Source organism: Erpetoichthys calabaricus, chromosome 15 (assembly GCF_900747795.2).
Source record: "Erpetoichthys calabaricus chromosome 15, fErpCal1.3, whole genome shotgun sequence".
In the NCBI taxonomy this organism is placed as follows: Eukaryota; Metazoa; Chordata; class Cladistia; order Polypteriformes; family Polypteridae; genus Erpetoichthys; species Erpetoichthys calabaricus.
Window position 1 is genome coordinate 13,090,859 of NC_041408.2, and position 21,730 is coordinate 13,112,588.

Sequence of the window (21,730 nt, forward strand, 5' to 3'; positions counted from 1 at the left end):
AGTCGAGCGCCGAGTCGAAGAGCCTGCACGTACATTGTGATATCTGGGATTGCACATATTGGCAGGTTAAATGTAACCGGGAGAAAGGTTACCTTTGAAAGAGACGCATCTGTTTTAATCCCTAGGTTCGCGGTTGGGGGAAAGGAGATGTTGACATCCACGTGGAATTTCTTGAAGAGGCACAAAAGGAAGTTTATTTTTGCCGGAGCTGTCGTTGGAGGTAATCTCTTCATTTCATTTCGTTCTCGCCCACGGTCTACAGGTAGCCCAAACTGAGCTGTCAAAGGGATGTGCAAAACACACGTAAGTTGTCAATTCGCCTAACTGGCTGTAACGTCATTGAGATTTGATACTCGGATGGTTGAGGTGAAATAAATCCATGTTTGTTTGTTAATCTCGCTTCTGTCGGGTGACACGTGTGAAAGGTCGTTAGCGTTGTGTTTAATGAGATAAAGAGATTTCTTGCCCATCCATGTATTTCCTAATCCGCATTTCAGAGAGAGGTCAGAGCTGACAATACTGGCGAAGTAAAACGAGTCCAAAATGCGAGCGCATTTACTGGCTGCTTCTCCGCATCTCGAAGCGCTTTGGAGTTTGAAACATTTTTGGCCCCCTAGTAAAGTGATCGCCATTGGGACGTGGACTTGTGTGTTTTTGAGTATCATTCAGCCAGCAGGATAGGCGTTTTACACATTTGCATTAGGTGATGTTTCTTTATGCTGATCAATCCCCCAAATTCAGTAAGTAGTGAGATGTAAACAGACCAAGGTTCACATCCTGGTACCTCTCTATGTGGAGCTGGCATATTCTCTCCGTGTCTATATGGGTTTCTTCCCCCAATTTTAATAACATGCAGGTTAGGTGGATTGGCAATGCTAAATTGGGCCCTCACGTATGTGCGTGTGTGTCTTCACCTGGACTGGCAATGCTGAGTTAGCCTCTAATGTGTGTGTGTCTTCACCCTGCGATGGACTGGTGTCCCATCCAGGTTTTGTTCCTGCCTTGCGCCTGATGCTTACTAGGACAGGATCCAACCTCCCTGCCACTCTGCTCTGAGTAAATGGGTTTAGAAGATGGTTTAGGTGCCTGAGCCCATTCAGGCAGCCCAGGGTGCCAGGGTGGAATCAATTCTAAATGAGACTGTGAAGAATTACCTTAGAAAGCAAAAAAATCTTTCTAAAATAGTCAGGAAGGATGTCAAAGTATTCTAAATGGGACAAAAATCTTTCCATCTGCAGGCCTTGAGCCAGGTTTGTAAGAATCTGTAGCAGAGAAACCCAAGAAGTGTGCTTCATTATTTCTCTGTAAATGTATGAGTGTTCTAGACCTTAATCTCGAAATGTCCACTTTGACCTCGTAGTTTACTTTATCATTAAAGCAGACCGTCGTAAACGTCATCCCAGTTTTTAATCGCTACAAGCTTCTTGGACTTCCTCCTGACCTGACAACAGTGGCAAGCAGCAATAGATCACCACACTGAGCACATTAAATGTATGATATTCCAACTCTCTGCACATTTAGAATCTTTAGATTTATACTTGATATCACTTTCATGATGAAAAGCATTAAAGTATGTATGTTACATTTTACAGGTAAATCGTTAATTTCGTTTAAATAATGAATACTGTTAATAGTTACACACATGGGGGTGACACGGTGGCAGAGCGGTAGCACTGCTGTCTAGCAGGGAGTCACGTCGCTGATATTCCCTGCCTGGAGTTTACATGTTTTCCTGCTGGGTTTCCACACTGTGCTCCGGTTTCCTTCCAAAGGTATGCAGATTTGGGGATTTGGTGCCGCTAAAATGACTCCAGTGTATGTGTGTGCTTGTATTCACCTTGTAATGAGCTGAGGTCCCGTCCAGGGATTGTTTCTGCCTTGTTCCCAGTGCTTGCTGGAATGGACACATCCCTGGATTAATGGATGTAATCATTAAACATTCTTTTCAGAGATATTGCGGTCAGGTGTCATCGGAATTTAATGGGTGTTCCAGGCAATTCACAACACAGCGAAGACGAACCTGTTCTCACCGTGATAATATCTCTCACTGCCACCTGCTGGATTCCTCCAGATTTATGTAAAGTACGCGCGCAAGTATAAACAGTAAAACACTCTTGTAGCAGGAGCATCCACTGCAGCATGTGTCACGTCGTGTGAAGTATAAACCCGGTGTTTATAGTACATAATCTATTGGATTGTATTTTGTAATGCATGTTGCATTGGTCATTCCAACAGATGGCGCACCAGAAACATGTAATAGTAAAATTCACAGCTACAAATCTTTGATGCACAATCTGTTGGAATGATAAACGTGGTGCACATATCTGTTATATGGCATTTGGTGTGGAATTCATAAAAGCTATAACGTTTGTGGCGTGCCATCTGTCGGAATGGCAAATGCAATGCATTTTATTACCACAGACGTTTGCATTGCACAATCTGTTAAAATGATAGAGACAGGCATATATACAGATTCTTATCCTTTTTATTAAGGTGGGTTCATCAACCACTCAAACTTATCCATCCCTACTGCCCTTATTTTGTTTGTATTTGCTTACATGTAAGCTACAGGTTTGGCTTTGGCATTTGCAGTGTCAAAAAAAATTGTAAATGCATGTTATACATAACTGGAAAACTGAGAATCTTTATCTTTACATACACTTTGATTTATATATATATAATATATATATATATATATATATATATATATATATATAATATTCAGTAAATGCATATGAAAAAGTATTACTGCATAATATGGTCTACAGTTGTGCTTGAAAGTTTGTGAACCCTTTTAGAATTTTCTATATTTCTGCATAAATATGACCTAAAACATCATCAGATTTTTACTCAAGTCCTAAAAGTAGATAAAGAGAAAACAGTTAAACAAATGAGACAAAAATATTATTCTTGGTCATTTATTTATGAAGGAAAATGATCGAATTTTACATATTTGTGAGTGGCAAAAGTATGTGAACCTTTGCTTTCAGTATCTGGTGTGACCCCCCCTCTTTGCTGCAATAACTGCAACTAAACGTTTCTGGTAACTGTTGATCAGTCCTGCACACCGGCTTGGAGGAATTTTAGCCCATTCCTCCGTACAGAACAGCTTCAACTCTGGGATGTTGGTGGGTTTCCTCACATTAACTGCCCGCTTCAGGTCCTTCCACAACATTTTGATTGGACTAAGGTCAGGACTTTGACTTATTGCAATTCCAAAACATTAACTTTATTCTTCTTTAACCATTCTTTGGTAGAACGACTTGTGTGCTTAGGGTCGTTGTCTTGCTGCCTGACCCACCTTCTCTTGAGATTCAGTTCATGGACAGATGTCCTGACATTTTCCTTTAGAATTCTCTGCTATAATTCAGAATTCATTGTTCCATCAATGAAGGCAAGCCGTCCTGGCCCAGATGCAGCAAAACAGGCCCAAACCATGATACTACCACCACTATGTTTCACAGATGGGATAAGGTTCTTATGCTGGAATGCAGAGTTTTCCTTTCTCCAAACATAACGCTTTTCATTTAAACCAAAAAGTTCTATTTTGGTCTTATCCGTCCACAAAACATTCTTCACAAAAACACAAAACAATCCAATAGCCTTCTGGTTTGTCCACGTGATCTTTAGCAAACTGCAGACGAGCAGCAATGTCTTTTTTGGAGAGCAGTGGCTTTCTCCTTGCAACCCTGCCATGCACACCATTGTCGTTCAGTGTTCTCCTGATGGTGGATTCATGAACATGAACATTAACCAATGTGAGAGAGGCCTTCAGTTGCTTAGAAGTTACCCCGGGGTCCTTTGTGACATCACCGACTATTACACGCCTTGCTTTTGGAGTGATCTTTGTTGGTCGACCACACCTGGGGAGGGTAACAATGGTCTTGAATTTCCTCCATTTGTACACAATCTGTCTGACTGTGGATTGGTGGAGTCCAAACTCTTTAGAGATGGTTTTGTAACCTTTTCCAGCCCGATAAGCATCAACAACTCTTTTTGTGAGGTCCTCAGAAATCTCCTTTGTTCGTGCCATGATACACTTCAACAAACATGTGTTGTGAGGAGCAGACTTTGATAGATAGAGTTCTTTAAATAACACGGGGTGCCCACTCACACCTGATTGTCATCCCATTGATTGAAAACACCGGACTTGAATTTCACCTTCAAACTAACTGCTAATCCTAGAGGTTCACATACTTTTGCCACTCACAAATATGTTTATATTCAATTATTTTCCTCAATAAATAAATGACCAAGTATAATATTTTTGTCTCATTTGTTTAACTGTTTTCTCTTTATCTACTTTTAGGACTTGAGTGAAAATCTGATGATGTTTTAGGTCATATTTATGCAGAAATATAGAAAATTCTAAAGGGTTCACAAACTTTCAAGCACAACTATACATTTTGACATTGATCTTTGAAATGATTGACATTTTAGACACCCCTTACACAATTTAGCCACTTGTGGCGTGGTGTGTTTGTTTATCCATGAATCTGCAGCATAGGAACATCCATACTAAACATTTTTTCTTCTTTGTTTTTTTTTTTTTTTTTTTTTTTATAGGTGTTTATATATTAGGCAAATATGCACAGCGTAAAATCCGAGAGCTGCAGGAGCGAGAAGCAGCAGAGTACATTGCACAAGCCCGTCGTCAGTTTCATTTTGAGAGCAATCAGCGTACCTGCAACATGACAGGTGAGGTAGTCTGCAGTCATTTATACAGTGAATATGCCAGTCTGACAGTTTTCCTCCCTATAGAGACCTCACTCATTTTTGCACTGTATGTCTCACTGGAATTTAGCGTTTGGCTGTGAAGCAGTGACCCACAAGTCCAAACATCTGTTTATCTAATCAAATACTGATAAGCCTGTTTATTGTCATTGACTTCCACCAGATCAGAAAGATCTGGAAACAGGTACAGCACACACATTTAAATAATAACTAACATCAACAGGTCTGTCTAGTTAATCTGTGAACACGAATGACCAGACGTGTGATTTATGACAAGGACTATCTAGTTTTTCCTGTCACATGAAATTTTGTGTATCCTTAAAAAGGAATACTCCACCCAAAAATAATATTCTTTAATGAGTTGCTTACCCAAGAGCGGCATTTGGGGGTGGCAAGTGGGGCGGCCGCCCCGTGCCTAAGGGGGCCCCACTGTTCGAGCGTGTTTGTCAAGTTATATTCTCCAGTTATATTTTGATAAAGTCCTCGTGTTATCTTGCAAAAATTTAGCTGAACACTGTAATGAGAAAATCCAGTGTATGTTAACATTATTTTTATTAAATTTGTGTGCAAGTTTATACGGTCCACACATACCAGTAACAGCATTTCACGTAACCAGCCCCGCGTGGGGTTGGTCGGCCCTAAGGCCACATCTGTGCTTACCCCTTGTAGTTTATAGTGATGGGAGAGAGAAACTTCTAATGTCATGTGTTTATGCAGTATGGAGATTAAAAAAAGTTTGATATAATACAAACCAATGGTGACCAATGCGGTACAACTTAAAAAGATTTGAAGGAACTTCCATGGGGAAAAAAAAAAAAATTTGCATTTCTGGTGTTGCATAATCCACATGTCTGTTATCCAGTTGTGTATTCAAAACTCGCAAAATACATGCATTATATACTGAAATATTGTTAAACCGATACTTCTGGAAAATCGGCACACATCATAAACTGAAAGCTAAAGTCACATGGGATTGACATTTTGAACTGAAGAGAGGACTACTGACCAATGAAGGCAGAGCAAGTTGAGTTTCTGTTCAAAAAGTCAGTCCCATGTGACTTTAGTTTTCTTCTTTTGATGTGTGCTGATTTTTCCAGAAGTGTCCCCCTGTCATTCCCAGAGTGGAATCACTGACCTTAATAGAACCCTGAATGTGATCCCCAAGCACACATGCGTAATACCGTGTTGTAGCCTGTCAGTCAGATCACTGGTAATTTGATTTATTCCAAGCCCTAGTAAATTACACCTTCAGAACTGTGTGTACATATGTATATTGTTTTTTGTAAAAATGTTTGTCTATGCTTAATTTTATTTTATATTTTTTGCAGTATTATCAATGCTTCCAACTTTACGAGACACCATAATGCAGCTTTTAAATTCTGAAAGTCTTACAGCTTTACTAAAGAACAAGTGAGTATCTTTCAAAATGTACTTAACCGAAGACCTGTGTTTTATGGCAGCCTCATCTGTTTTTATGCCAAATGGCCTACTGTTTGCTTGTTCACTACAATAATTTGACCATTAGGGTGTATTTTTATGAAAAGTACCTCAAAAATGTGGTATCTGGTTAAAACGATTCCAACCTTTCACTGCAAGTGATGAACCCCACCCCCGTTATACCTTTTTTTTTTTAATTTTATTTATAGAAACTACTGTATATCTCTGCATACTGTTCCTTGTATTGTTCTCATTTGTACATTGTCGAAGTTCAGCCCGACTACAAACAGACACCAAAGACACACAATGTCCAAAACACACAAATTTATTATATTCTTCCTTGTTTACACCACGCCATGCATAAATCAGCACAATACTCGGTCCCTTTTTACTTCTCTTCTTTTCCTTCTGCCACCTCCACTCCTCCAGCTCAATCCTCTGCCTCCTGACTCTGGCTCCCCTACTGATGCGAGGCGGCCTCCTTTATACTGCACCCGGAAGAGATCCAGGTGCTCACCGATTAACCTCTGGCAGCACTTCCGGGTGTGGCGGAAGTGCTACAGGCCTTGTATCTGGAGCTGGTGGCCACGGCCCCCAACAGGTTTCAGCTTCTAAGCCCTAAGCCCGTAGCCACAATCCAACCCAGGTGTATGAATTGCCCTTCTCCTGTTCCCCTGCTCTCCCTGGCCTCCTGGTAGGGCAAGATCCCCGGCCATCCATCACAACATGTAGTGTATATAAAGAACCATTAAAGAAATTACTTGCTTTTAGTTACATATCCTTTGAATTTGGAATCATTATTTAAGGTACAGTATATAATGCTGCTGAACTGCTGCGAAACAAAGTTGATAAATAGGTAGTAGGTAATCGGCCTAACATTTAACAAATCGAATGAGACATATCAATAGAAGACACATCGCTCAAACTACTTACAAACCAATAAAAACAAGAGTGGCACTAATCAGGGTTTTAATGCCAATTTCTTTTGCCATAAATTACCCTATTTTAAATCCATTTGCTCTCAGGAAAGCACTGATACAGTATATCCAGGTCATATTGTTGGTTTTCTCAATGGTCCTAAACTAGCATTTCATATGTCTAGCTATTGATTTTCTGAACCCACTTTAATGCAGGAAAAGACTCAATCTAAGGATTTTAAGCTTGATTTTCTTGTCTTTATACATCAAGCCCCTGAGGCCAAAATTGCATGGTCTTTCACAGCATGTAAAATACACCTTGCCTGTATAGAAACAAATCTGCCAGAAAAAAGCTAGAAAGTCTGTGAAGCAGGTGACATTTTATGTAAACACAGCAAACAACAAAATAGTTACAAGAATCTTGACAAAAGCCAACACCCATCTCAAATTTCGTACAATGAATTTCTACAAAAGCGACGTTGTTGCACATAAATAACTTCTCTTATATGCTCCAAATGCTCAGAGTACATTCCTCCATCCCGCTATATCCTAACACAGAGTCACGGTGTTGTTCTGCTGGAGCCAATCGCAGCCAACACAGGGTGCAAGGTTGGAACAAACCCCGGGCAGGCGCCAACCCATCGCAGGGCACGCACACACTAAGGACAATTTAGAATCCCCAATGCACCTATGGACTGTGGGAGGAAACTCACGCAGACACGGGTATAACATGCAAACTCCACACAGGGAGGACCCTGGGAAGCGAACCCAGGTCTCCTTACTGTGAGGCAGCAGCACTACCACTGCGCCACCATACCGCCCCACTCGAGTACGTGACAACATTAACTTTTTTAATTACATTCTGCAGTTTTGTAGCAGATGTTTCACAACAGGTTTTAAATTACCATAGTGGTAAGAAATGTCTCTTTGTTTAAAGATGTCTAATCAGCTTGTGTTTGTGTGTGTTTTTCTTTTGTTTTTTTTTTTTTTAAATCAAGGCCTCCAAATAAATTAGAGATTTGGGAAGATCTAAAGATAATTAGTAAGTAACATAATTTTATTGGTTTATTAAATGCAAAGTACAATTTATACCTTCAATATACTGTTTTATATTAGCGACTCTATGTATGAATTTTATATCATTCTTTTAACACATTATTGTTTAGCATTGTGACACAGTGGTTAGCATGGCTACTTTAACCCTTTGCGGTCGTTAGGCCAGAAAACTGGCCTTAGTAAAAAGTGCGCTATAGGTCGTCAGGCCACCGCTGGTGGCCCTGCAAGTTTCTGACCGATTTGCACAGTCGCCTGGTCGAGAAAAGTGGCCTGTGTTATTCCTACGTGCTTGAAAAAATAACTGCTGTAATTATTGGCGTTTTTTCAATAATTAATTACGACTAATGTAGCGTGACGTTGAAAATTAAATATGACTGCAAAGGGTTAAAGCTGCAAGGACTAGTGTTCAGTTTTTAAATGGGATATGTTCTGTTTGGGCTCAGCACCTTTTCTCCATTTTTTGCACACTTGTTTTTTTCCCCCAGATACTCCAGTTAATTGCCAATTGTAAATTAACATGGTTTAGGTTGACTGTGTTTCCCATTCAGGTAAAATTCTTCAATATCTTTAAAATGATTTAAAAAAAAATCTCTAGAAGTGTTTTAAAAGCACATGAGCACACGGAGAGATGGATATTTTATATAAGAACATCTTTTTATTTTTAACTAAAGAGAGGAGACCATCACACTCCGATGTAAAATCTTCACCATTAAAGGATGAGGAGGTCAGTGTTCAGGTGGTATCTTATTGTAGAGGGGACGCTGCTCAAAATGGAGAGACACCACGTTACTTGTTTTGAGATGGCCATTCCTGTTTTCCAGTGAGATTCAGATAAACTGGCTGATCTTGGATTGACTGGTTGCTTTGTTCTGGTTGAGAAATCTAAACCATCCAATGATCATTACAAACCCATAGGAACCACACCTGTCCCATCCCAAAAAAGAAATGGTGATTTCAGAAAGATGTACACAACCTGTCTAGGTTTAAGGAAAAAGAATCTTAGGTAAAAAGTCATATTGGAGAAAACATCATTCTTCTGCCTCTGACTTAATTAATTTCCCAAAGTGGTCTGAACTGCAATTCACAGAGTGTACTTACCTGTTTATTCAATTATTTGAGTAGGGCCTGACGACTCTCTGAGCTAATGGCAGGCTTTGTCCAATTACTGTTCACCATTTATTTTGTTATTCCATTGTTTCATTCACTGTTTTAATAGGGTACGTAAGCCTCCGCAGTTCAGACTAGCAGTAGATTTCTTTTTTTCATTCTGCAAATATCATCCCTCCCCATGTGTATTTTACATCGGAAACAGTGTTGGCATTAATGGAAGGGATAACAAATAATAACTGTACTAACAAGGAAACTTGGACAGGTCACAGTACCTATAATCTTGAAGTACGCTCACCAATCTGTCCATTATAAACCAATTTGAGAAATGAAAATCAACCAATCAGTTTTATAATTGGAAGACTTTTTTTAAGCAATATGAGCAATTACGTGAGTGCTGTTGCTTTATACAGCATATTCAAACTAAGAACATTTCTGTTATTTGGCACTACTGTAGAAACTAATGAAAGAAACCAGAACCTAAATGCAATGACCTGGTTGTCAAAGTTTATTAAACTGTCCCTTCTGATGTGCTCACAGATTAAAATAAAGTCTGGGTTGGTACACTGTAGACCCCCATTATTGGTTCTCTTCCCAGTTAAATATCCGTCCCTGACTGACTTAATTCCCCTTATCCTTATGCCTCTAATTATCTGGTGCAGTAGCTTGTTTTATATCAGTATGTGTTTAAGTTTGAACACAAGGCCCAGTTTAGAATGGATTCTCTGTTTAACAGTGTTTGAGATTATAGAGCTCCACAAAAGGATCATTTTTGTTAGGCTGATTTTATTTTTTTTATTTTTTTTGATGGCTTCAGCTTTTCCAATTAGTCATCTACAGGTACTTGTATCAACCATTCTAAGACTGTGGACGTCTAGCCATGAACTGTTACCCTCTGGTGCTCACTACATCTAGCTGGGGGTTCTCTACGTCCTAAGAGACTGACACATGGATCTGACTGGCAAGGTGTTTCCTAATACCCTGGGCCCTTTACCCAGCATCCCAACGAACATCGGAAGAACATCCGATTGTGGCACAGAGTTGAATTATCACAAAAAAAAAAAAAAAATCCTTATGCTGGGCCCCAGCTGATTTCTGGCTTTTGGTTGACCATATGAAGTTCTGCCATCACATTCCTATTTCATTTGTGGTTTCTACAAATTAACAATGTTCCTAATTCTGACTTAGATATCCCTTTTTAAAACTATTAAGTTTTATATTTTTGTGTGTTGTGTTTTTTTTTTTTTTGGTGTGTGAATTTCCTACTTTAAGCAGATTTTTGTTATACAGGAAGATATGAAAAAAGAGATATTTGTAAGCACTTCCTGTTTTAATTATAATTGTATAATTTTTATATGTAATTTTAATTATTGATTTTTTTACATTGTGTCTTTATTATTCAGCAGTATTGCATCATACTTTGCAAAATAAATGCATTTTCTGGACATTTTGCCTAGTGTCATATTGAATCTTAATACATAATTCACCTGCCTCCTCACTCACTCACTCACTCACTCACGTCCGTCCGAAGCCGAATGTGCAGTCGTCTTCTGCGCACATCCGAAGCTGAATGCACAGTCGCCTTCTGCACAGCTGCCCGAAAAACCTTACGAGACCGACATCCAACCCCAACATCGCGGCAGGCGGCGGATTTACAACCGCAAAAATTCAAAGAGAAAGGCGACTTCGATTAAAGCTCTAGAGGCCTGAAAGGCGATTTCGACTACAGCTCAAGGCCTAATTACGCATTCTGATTGAATTACGCATTCATTCAATACACCTATATCAGGTTTGTGGTGCTTATACTTATTACTATTCCATATTGTACTGGAACATTCATCATTCAATATTATACTATAGACCTGGAAAATTCATCAACTAACAGTACAAGCCTGTACAGTAATGAGTAAAGTGGACTACAATCATTACAAAACAACTTCGTTACTTATCATTTGTTCTTCATACACTGCTGACACAAACTCGTGCCCGTTTCATCTTACGTTGTCGAAACGGGCTCTTTGTCTAGTTATTAATAAATTTAACAGATTCAATCTCACTATTATTATCGACACATTCAGAGGGTTCCCCATTACTTTGATTTTTTTACTTCTTAGGTTTCACAAGGAGCATTGTAGCCGTGTACAGCACTTGTATGCTTGTTGTCTTATTGCGGGTCCAGTTAAACATCATTGGTGGATACATCTATCTGGATAACTCCTCCGTCAGCAAAAATGGAATGGTAAGTTAACTTTTTATATTTTAAATTTTAAGCATTGCGCATTCCAGTTTTCCCCCTAATGAAAACCTGTTAAACTCTTTTTCTATTTTTTTTTTTTTTTTTTTTTTTTAACCAATCAATGAAAAAGTTAATTCAGTTTCCATTCTACCTCTTAATAAGATAAAATGTCTTATGTTCATGTAATGTTCAAATCAGGTGGTGTGTGTAGCATGGTTTGCTTTATTGAGGTGAAAAACTTTGACATGGAAAGAAGAGGCAAGAAAGAGGTCCTTCAGCTCACAAGCATTTCTTTATTTCAGGTACCTTTCGCACCCCCTGAGGTCCAGCAGCAATATCTATCAAGTATTCAGCATCTTTTAGGAGATGGTAAGTTAGATAAGACTATTATTTTTTTTTTTAATTTTCATCACACTTTTTGTTCATTGAATTATAACCGCATTTGTTGTAATACATAAATTCAAAATAATAAGTGCAGTAAATGTGGCATATTGCACAACCGTTTACACCAGCCTTTTCTGAACAGATTGTTAGGCTTCATTTTTTATATATAACTGGCTGTTACCCAGCTTCACTCATGAAATTTCATAAGACTGTGGACCTTAGTTATGTTGCCGTCAGTTAATCAGATGTATCAGAAGTACTATCTAACAAAGTACAAGGGAGAATCAAAAAGTAAAGGCAACATGCCCTTTAAGACCGGTACCTGTGGGCCATTGAACGTAACAGTTGTATCACTTCTTCATGTAGTCTCCCCCTTCAAGTAGTTGCACTTCTTGTATTGTTCCATTTACTTCTTCATTCCTTGGAAGAAGAAGATTTTTTGGCTGCTGCTGACTCCAGCACTGCACTGCTTCCTTAACCTTGTCATCAGAGGTGAACCTCCAACCACAGAGAGCCTTTTTAAGTTGACAGTAATTAGGATAATGTTGGAGCAGCAAGACTGATTTTGACAGAATTCCTCTTCTGTTGCTGTGAATTTCAGGTTTCCGTTTCTTCGTAAGCATAGCAGAGGTCACTGATTGTCCATGTTCCGGGAAATGTGCCAGAATAGGACCCTTTGTGTCTCAAACAGAAGCTCATCTTGATTTTCTTGGATGAAGGCCGTCATTTCAATTTCCTCTTTACTTCAGAAGACTGGTGTTTCCACTGCATGTTTTGTCTCTTGCTTTTCGGCTTACAGTGATGGACCCATGTCTCATCTTCAGTGACAATCTGCTTAAAAATACTCGGTTCCTCTTTAGAAGAAACTTTGGTATTGAGTCAGCTTCTATTTGTTGCGGTAACTGCGTAATTTTCAAATTGCCTTTACGTTTTGATTTACCCTTGTACTTTCTGTATACAATATTTGAATTTTTTTTATTTAACCAAGGGCTAATATTTTGGGCAGGCAGTGTTGTATAGTGGCTAGAGTTTTGGACTTTGGACTTCAAACGCTGAGGTTGGAGGATCGAATCCTGGTCCTGACCAACCAATTGCATCTCACATGTTGTAAGTCACCTTGGATAAAGGTATCAGTCAAATAATTAGTAATATAGTTAGGTCCCTGGAGCTGTTTACTCTTGAAGATGCTATACACAATTGTCCATTAATAAAACATTCCAGCGTCCGATTCATTACAGTTTATTCTTTTGAATTAAAATCTTGAAGAATAATGGTGAAGTTTGATGTTTACAATTTTCTCTTATTGATGTTGTTTACTCAAGTATTTTTTTTTTGTATTTTTCAGATAGATAGATACTTTATTAATCCCAAGGGGAAATTCACTAATATAATAATAATATAATAATAAACAATAATTTGTTTGTTCAAGCTTGTATTTTTTTTGCCCTAGCCACTGAATCATGTTTTACTTTAACTTATTACAAACACCCCGCAAGTGCTATGTATATGTAACGAATTTTGGGGAGTGGGTACAGGTGTGGCATTCCCGTTCAAAGTATGCAGACACGCATGTAAATGTTAACCATTTTGTAGGTTGGGATGGAGGCCTCCTTTAAAAATTCTGTAGGTGTGAATGTATATTACAGTAGAGTAGCTTGTGGTGGCTCCATTAAGTTTAATCTAACACCATTAGTCCCTCTTGTCTCAGATCCAAGGAACCCACTTCCAACTCTACTTTCTCTCTCCCTCCATTTTTACAAGCAGCACCTACACTCACAGCCGCTGTGGCCAGCACTGGCACTCAAGATTCATAGCCCACTTCTAATCATTGAGCCTCGCCTCTCTCTTAAGCTTCACTGAACTTTCAACTTCCATTTCATCCCTCACTATACACACCAAACATTATCACATCTCTTATTTTCTGTCCAGGACACCATCTCCTGTTTAGTCATCTGTCCACCCTATTGGTTAGTGCTGCTGTCAACCAATTCTGCTGTGTCCTCTAAGTGTACTAACAAATAAAAAAAAACACGGGTCAGCTAAGTTTCTTTTTCCTATCATTTCATCAAACCAGTCAAAGCATTTTTGACATTTTGGGGTATTTATTTTTGGGGGTATTGATACATCAAAAAGTTTTTTCTTAGGGAATGACTACTTCCCTAGATGTACAATCCTGCCACATTTCAGCTTTTTAACTGAACAGGATTCAGTGTTATTGTTGATGAGTGAGTTAGTGAGTCAGTTAGTCAACTTTGCTTTATATATGAAGTAGTCTTACTCCAACTAGCCCGTATCAGACAAATTCCTTCCCACTTCATCCCAAAGGGTTTCTTTAGGACTGAGATATTGGAATTGCACAGGCCACTGGAGTAAACTAAAGTCACTGTTGTGATTTGCACTTTGTGACATATCAATTTTCTTGAAGTATCAATTTAGAAAAGGGTGAACTGTTGCCATAAAGCGCTACACATGGTAGGCAACAATTCTTAGATGCACCATGGTGTTCAAATGACACTCGGTTGGTATCAAGAGGCATAACTTTTGCATAGAAAACTAAACTACATTGCTCTGTCAAAATTAAGCTTGTACTATTGCCACAAAACAGGAGTTTACTTTAACCTGTCTAATTAATTTGAGTCAACAGAACTGACACTCATTGGATTTTCTTTTTTTGTTTATCACTCTATTCAGCCTAAATTCTAGAGTGCATAGAGAATGAAAATCTCAAGACAGCAGCTGTTAGTGAGATGCTGGAACTACCATCACAAATAAACATATTCCAGTCAAATTCACTTAAATGTGTTATGTGCCCACACAGGTACACAAAAGTTATTGCGACTGGCAACAACATTTATTCATGTAGCACATTTTCATACAAATAATGTAGCTCAAATTGCTTTACAGGATGAAGAAAAAAGACAAAATAAATAAAATTAGGCAATACTAATTAACATAGAATAACAATAAGGTCCGATGGCCAGAGAGAACAAAAAAAAACAAAATCTGCAGGGGTTCCAGGCCACGAGACCGCCCAGCTCCCTCTAGGCATTCTACCTAACACAAATGATCTTAATCAGAATCAGTCCTCATGGTTTTCAGGATTCACATGGAAGCACTTGATGATGATGATGATGATGATGGTGATTCTGGCATTTGATCCATCAATGTAGGAACAGCACGGTGCTTTGATCAGGTGATGGTGGTGGATCACCATCACAAAAAAACAGAAAAAGAACATCCGAGAAAGTAGGGGTTAATATGGATTTCGGAGCCACCATGAATGATGATGATAATTAAATACACATACAGAATATCAGGATTAAACTAAAATGAAGCTATGAGAAAGCCAAGTTAAAATAATGTGTTTTTAGCAGTTTTTTTAAAGTGCTCCGCTGTATTAGCTGGTGAATTTCTATTGGTAAGCTATTCCAGATTTTACAGTTGTGCTTGAAAGTTTGTGAACCCTTTAGAATTTTCTATATTTCTGCATAATATGACCTAAAACATCATCATATTTTCACTCAAGTCCGAAAAGTAGATAAAGAGAAACCAGTCAAACAAATGAGACAAAAATATTATACTTGGTCATTTATTTATTAAGGAAAATGATTGAATATTGAGCACCAAGTTAAAGGGAAGAACTGAAAAGAGAATGTCTTGAAAACACAGGCGACATCAGAAAACTGAAACAAAACCGCTCTACTCGTTTTGAAATCTAAATTACTGAGAACAACAAAGATGCTTTTCTTTATCCATCGAGGGATAGCTCTGCATGTTGCCACTGAACTTCTATGGTGTGGATGTTACGCCATCAATGCAACAGAATGAGTCATGTGACTCTAGAAGGTGCAAAAATAACATTCAAAAATATGAATCCCATTAAAATAACAAAATCAAATCCTCCACAAAGAGCTAATAAAATACGTACATAATTTACCAAAAAATAAATCACAACAACTTTTATCACTTGTCTTGTCCATGTCTGCATGCTGTATATGTTGAGCTGGAGGCACATGATTAGCTGTGTGGAGGAGTGGGCTGGTTCCTTTTATAAGTAGGTACCAATGGATGTGTGTGGTTAAGATAACAGAAATAATGTAATTTTTATCTTATCAAGGTTTGATTGCACTAATAACTGTGGTGAAACAGAGCGTACAGAAGGTTTTGGGAGAGTAAGTACATTTTTATCTTAATCATATGTTTCCACCCAAAATGGAACAAAGTCACATTTACTAAACTGTCCTATTTTGAGTGTAAATTCCATAATTTTTAAAATCCATTTTCACAAGTAATATTGGTCTTGATTTTCATTTTTCCCCTTCTAAATTTGTAACTCAGTTCTGTTTTATTTAATGTAGGTCAGGGGTCTCCAACTCTGGTCCTAGAGCGCTTATGTCGCTACATGTTTTCATTCTAACCCTGATCGTAATTAGTGACCAGTTTTTGCTACTAATTAACTTCCTTCTCCCTTTATATGACTTGTTTCAGTCCTCAGAATTGCTTAATTTTTCTTGCTTAAACAGCACCCAAACAGAAATGAGATGAGATGTGAAGTAAGCCATTTAATGACCAGCTATGTTGGGGCCTCCAATCAGAAGACAATTCTTGTTGTTCATTAAGCCCATTACTTAATTGCATGTCTTGTTGGTGCCCTCAATATGCAACACCAGACAGTCCCAAAATTGTTGATTTTCTTTTTTTCTGAGAATACCGTCAAAATGTTTTGTGGACCAGATCAACATTACTGAGGCCTTCACCTTTCTCTGTTTTTGAATATTGTATGATGGACTCTGGTCATGTTTTGGATCATTTTGTATCTCATTAATGTTTGGTGGCTAATTAAAGAAGTAAGAAATAATTAAGGGGTCTATGTTCTAATAGCAAGTCAATTAAAATGAAGGAAAAAGAAGTTAATTAGCAGGAAAAACTGGTTGCTAATTAAGAAAAGGGTTTGAATGGAAAATCAACAGCCACAGTATCGCTCCAGGACTGGAGTTCTAGAACCCCAGATGTAGGCTATGAGACAGTGACAGAGACATTGACATTTATTTTTTAAAGCATAACCTGAAAATGCCAAATTTAGAAAACACAGGCAGAACATTTATGGATACTTACCAGACAAAGCTTGTTGTCAGCTGTCATTCTGGTAGTTTTGAGAAGCAAAAAAGGAGCCATTAGTGAATGTTTTAGGTAATTGGATAACTCATGCAATTGTGTGTTTGATTTCATAACTGTAAAGCAGAGCTCAAAATTGTTGTTTCTGTTTTTCTTTATCTCTGTTTGTCTTTTCACAGCATTTCTCTCAAACAGCGCATATCACTGCCAGAACTGGAGCAACATATATCAAATATCAGAGAGTACGTGGAACACAGAGCACATAAAGACCAAGACGAGGACAGCGTAAACAAGTCTCCTCTTTCTTGTTACATGATGCCAGATGAGGAGAATACTTTAGCTGAACAGGTAGCCCTTTTTGCCATTTTCTATGGTATCACAGCAAACAAGTGTTATATAATCACGAAGTAGATAATAAGCAATAGATAGTTGGATGCCAACTGTTCCTTATTTAAAATATAATCAAAACTGATGTACTGTGGATTTTGAGAAATTATTCATTGCCTACTGTTTGTATTGCAGTGTTGTCACACATTTATAGGTGACACGCAAATAGGAATCTCATTGTACTATCTATCTACACGTGACACAAAAGTTTGAATTTTAAATTGTGGAGCACATGAATTACTTAACTATATTCTTAAACCCTGTCAGTCCACTTCTGGTTTGGAGGTGGCTGCAGCCAATTCCACAGCAATCCTAACCTACTCTGGGACAAAGCCCGAGTCCATGAGAAGATCCACAAACTCTCATGAGGCCAATTTGGAATTTCCAGGGAACATCTTTAGGGATAAGGGAGAAAAACTTAGGTATCCAAAGTAGAGCAATGGGGAGAATGTGGAAACATCACACAGCAATCAGCCTGCACCGAGTAATTCAAACATCCTGCCTGAACACTGCACAGTCCGTTCAGTCGTCTTAATGTATTAACTGCTGTTGATTGTCAAGAGACATTTTTGACTCTTTGAAGACCTTTGTAGATAACATATTAGTACAAGTGTTGAAATATAATTTTTTTAATCTTATTGCTACAATATTTTGAATTTGTCCTTGTTTCTGGTATACTACCTAATTAGATTTTTTTTTAATGTAGATTTATATAGTTATGCATGCTGTTGTGCATTTTTCAGTGCCCTGTACATGTTTAAGTGATTGCAGGCCTTCCTTTCTTTAAAATGATCTCCACAAATATGTGAATTCTGCCTTTAGAGTAGCTCATAGCACAGAATAGCTCTGATGTTAGTGTTGAGGGGTCTCTTTCCAAATTGTGATGTCGCTTTAAGTTCATTTTCATTTCAATTACACTAATCTTCTGTGTTTGCTATGGTTGATGACAGAATTAATTTTTTTGTTTTGTTTTGGTTTTTTTTCTTTTGAGAACGTGTATTATTGTGTCTGGGACTCCTCTAAATTGGTTTCCCCCTTACTGTCACATTGAAGACAACAATTTTATTCTGTTTCTGTTCATACAAGTAAGCCCGCGATTTTGCTAGCAAATCGGAAATCCAAGAATGGCAATTTACATAAGCATATCTGTAGTAAAGCGGTCTCGTTTTGTGGAGACGTGATTCCGTTGCCTTTGCTGACACCGACTGCTGGCAGAGTGGGGCACAGCAAGTTCAGTTTACAGGTTGTGGTGGTGGTGTGCCAGCCACTGAGTCTGGGAAGCCGCTGGGTTAGAGTCTGTGACCGTTATGTGATCTATATTACTGGCACAGTGGATTAGAGCAAGTGTAGCTCACAGGTTGTGTTGTGTGGGCACCACGTACTGACTCTGGGAAGCCACTGCGTTTGACTCTGGGGCGGGCGCCACGGCGCACTACGTTGTGTTATTTGGGCGCCACCTACTGACTCTGGGAAGCCGCCGCGTTTGAATCTGGACTCTGGGGCGGGCGCTAAACTGAATGACTGTTATGTGATCTACATTACTGGCACAGTGGATTAGAGCACGTCTAGTTTACAGGTGGCGGGCTCGTTGCAGTGCGCGTGACATCCGGTTTATAACCTTCTCGTTTCTGTGTTTTCTGTGGCTGTGTCGTTATCTATGGGCGGGCTCGTTGCAGTGCGCGTGTGCTTCGATGCGTCCTGCGTCCATCCGGTTTACAACCTTCGGTTAGTAATATGGATTTTCCCTACTGCCTCTTGACCTATTGTTTCTTCTCTGATAATTTACTCTGTACAATATATTTAGAAACAGTATTCTAATTTTACCCAACTTATTGTGTCCCTAAATAATCTATCCAATACAGTAGCACAGTGACGAGGGATTTGAGTTTCAGTCTCATAGATCTATTGTTTTGTTTTTGTCCAGTCATTTCTGTGTTTAGGGTTTGCACATTCTTCCCATGTTTTCCTCCCATATACATAAAGGCATTTGGGAACTGGATTGGCATCTCTAAACTGCTTCTAGGTGGGTGTGTGCATGTCTGCCCTGCGATAGACCTGTGCCTTGTACTGGGTTGTATCCTTCTTAATTCCCAGTGATTGGCTTTGGCCCCCCCATTACCATAACTGGATTAAGCGAGTTTGAGAATATATGTATGTAAACTATAACATTTCTCTGTTTTATTAAAGCATATAGAACTGGAAAAATGCCATGTCATTTTGTAACCTACTTAATCCAGATCAGGGTCGCAGGAGAAATATGGCTGGAGCCTGAACTGCATAAGCAAATAAGAAAAATGGACGGATGGATTTTTTTTTTTGACTCTCTCCTTGAAACAAGTGTAACTTCGTCTTGTGTATTATGGACACTAGCAAAATTATGTGAAGATGATATTCGGCAGAATTATAAACATTTGGCCTTATGATGCACTTGGTCCCTTTTTTCTCCCCTCCTCTTTTCATATTTTCCCTGTAGGCATGTGGATTGACAGAGCAAGATGCTGTGACGATAAAGTTGCTAAATGAAACAAGGGACATGTTAGAAAGGTTAGTGATTTCCTGTGCATACACACACAGAACCTGTGCAGTTTTACTGACTTTGAAGGCCCTCGGAGGTCAGTCCCTATAGTTAAAATGGCAGGTTTGAACTGACTTAACGTTTGAGTAAAGGAGAGTGTCCAGGAGTGAATGAGAGAATTGTCTTTTAATGCATGAAAGTTTATTTTTTTAAGGGTTTGTGGTTATCATGGCCCTTGTAGTATTAGAATTAAGACCCAAGTCAAATCTATTTAATGGCTCCATGGAATCTATATGATAGCCCCATGGTTATAAGGTCCATTAAAAAATAATCACATATTCACATTGTGGATTAGAACCCAACACTCGGTCTCAACCCTCTTCTGTACTTTTTGTAGAGTGCATTTGATTTGTATGTTAAGAATTAGTGAGTTCATCCCTGGTTCCCATTTTATGTCTACTTTTTCATAGTTTTTGTCTTTGGGTGGAAAAAAAATCTCCACCAAACACAGGCAGAACAAGTGAATTTTGAACAATCAAATCTGGATTCAGTGTACTAGCAGCCAAAGGCCATGTCACATTACACGGCTTTTCCCATGATTTCCAGTTGTAGACTTCATTTATATAATCTTCGCAAGTGGGGGGGCAGTCACAACACTCTCCTGTGGTTGTTGGTCATGTAGTATGACATTCCCAGCAACTGCAGGTTTGATTTTTGTCTTAAGTCATAGGGATGGGCTCTTCTTGCATGAGAAAGGACAACCAATGAACACTTATCCGAAGGTGCAATGCATATAATGCAGTGACGAGGAATGAAGAACACAGGTATTTTGAACCTCACTAACAGAAGAGTGGCTCTTCTGTCTGTTTTGTGTTTTACATACCATAACAGATTTAAAAAAAGAAAAGAAAAGAAAGAGGAAGATATCGTGGCTGAACTCACTGTACCGATAAAACCTTCACATGGGCACCTGCTCTGTCAGGCAGCATGTTATTGGCTGTCAGAAAAAGCGGCCAGCTCACAATACTTTTGGAAATGTGAAACTGTGCCAGTAAGTCATCACACAGTATAAATTGACAACACCGACAATTTCTAGTTGTCTGAATTTATATAATTTGTGAAAGAAGATCAGCAACTGCAGTCCTAAAGTATGATTTCCCCTCCAACTAGAAGTCGTGTAATATGACGTGAGCTTAAGTTGTCCTAGTATGCAGTTTGTGGAGGAATTCACACTGGTATTGACTGGCATCCAGTCCAGCAGGGGATCTTGCCTGGTGCCCTATGTTGCTGTGATTTTTCTCCAGCTCATTTAAACCTTGTAATAGGATGTAGGTTTTAAAAACAATAGAAGGATTCAATCAAAGGCTTGGTATGAGTCCATGTCTGCATCTCCAGAAATTTCATGCATCTTATTTCAGTTGCTGCCTTGTCTTCAGCAAATGCAATATTTAATTTAAATCATAAGTTAATGTCAATCTTTTTATTTTCTATTATGCTTACAGTCCAGACTTCAACATGGTTTTGAATACCTGCTTGCAACGAGGCTTTAGTCGACTATTGGACAACATGGCCGAATTCTTCAGACCTACTGATCAAGATTCGGGGCAGGGATCTCCTGTTGACTGGTCAGTCCTGTTCTAGGTTATAGTTATTGTGAATTATTCTTAAAATGAAAATGCAGTATTTTAAATTAATACTATTTTGGGCAGATGTTTGTGGACAGCTGATCATCACATGTATATGAGCTTGTTGGACATCCCATTCCAAAAATATGGGCATTAATATTGAGTTGCCCCAACCACCCCCGCTTTGTGGCTTTAACAGCCTCCACTCTTTTAAGAA

The 21,730-nt window shown here is 38.7% G+C and overlaps 1 protein-coding gene across 2 annotated transcripts in view; it reads left to right on the top strand.

Moving 5' to 3' along the window:
- pex3 (peroxisomal biogenesis factor 3) overlaps positions 1-21,730 on the top strand; it is a 30,366-nt gene that overhangs the window by 113 nt on the left and 8,523 nt on the right. The window contains exons 1-10 of one of the 2 annotated variants that reach the window (XM_028820280.2): positions 1-220; positions 4,567-4,698; positions 6,063-6,144; positions 8,087-8,130; positions 11,366-11,490; positions 11,790-11,856; positions 15,989-16,043; positions 17,166-17,334; positions 19,847-19,917; positions 21,391-21,513. In XM_028820280.2, coding sequence (XP_028676113.1) covers positions 148-220; positions 4,567-4,698; positions 6,063-6,144; positions 8,087-8,130; positions 11,366-11,490; positions 11,790-11,856; positions 15,989-16,043; positions 17,166-17,334; positions 19,847-19,917; positions 21,391-21,513 — 941 coding nt within the window. In that variant the 5' untranslated portion in view covers positions 1-147. The remainder of the gene's footprint in view (positions 221-4,566; positions 4,699-6,062; positions 6,145-8,086; positions 8,131-11,365; positions 11,491-11,789; positions 11,857-15,988; positions 16,044-17,165; positions 17,335-19,846; positions 19,918-21,390; positions 21,514-21,730) is intronic. The other variant, XM_051919531.1, reaches the window with a different exon arrangement.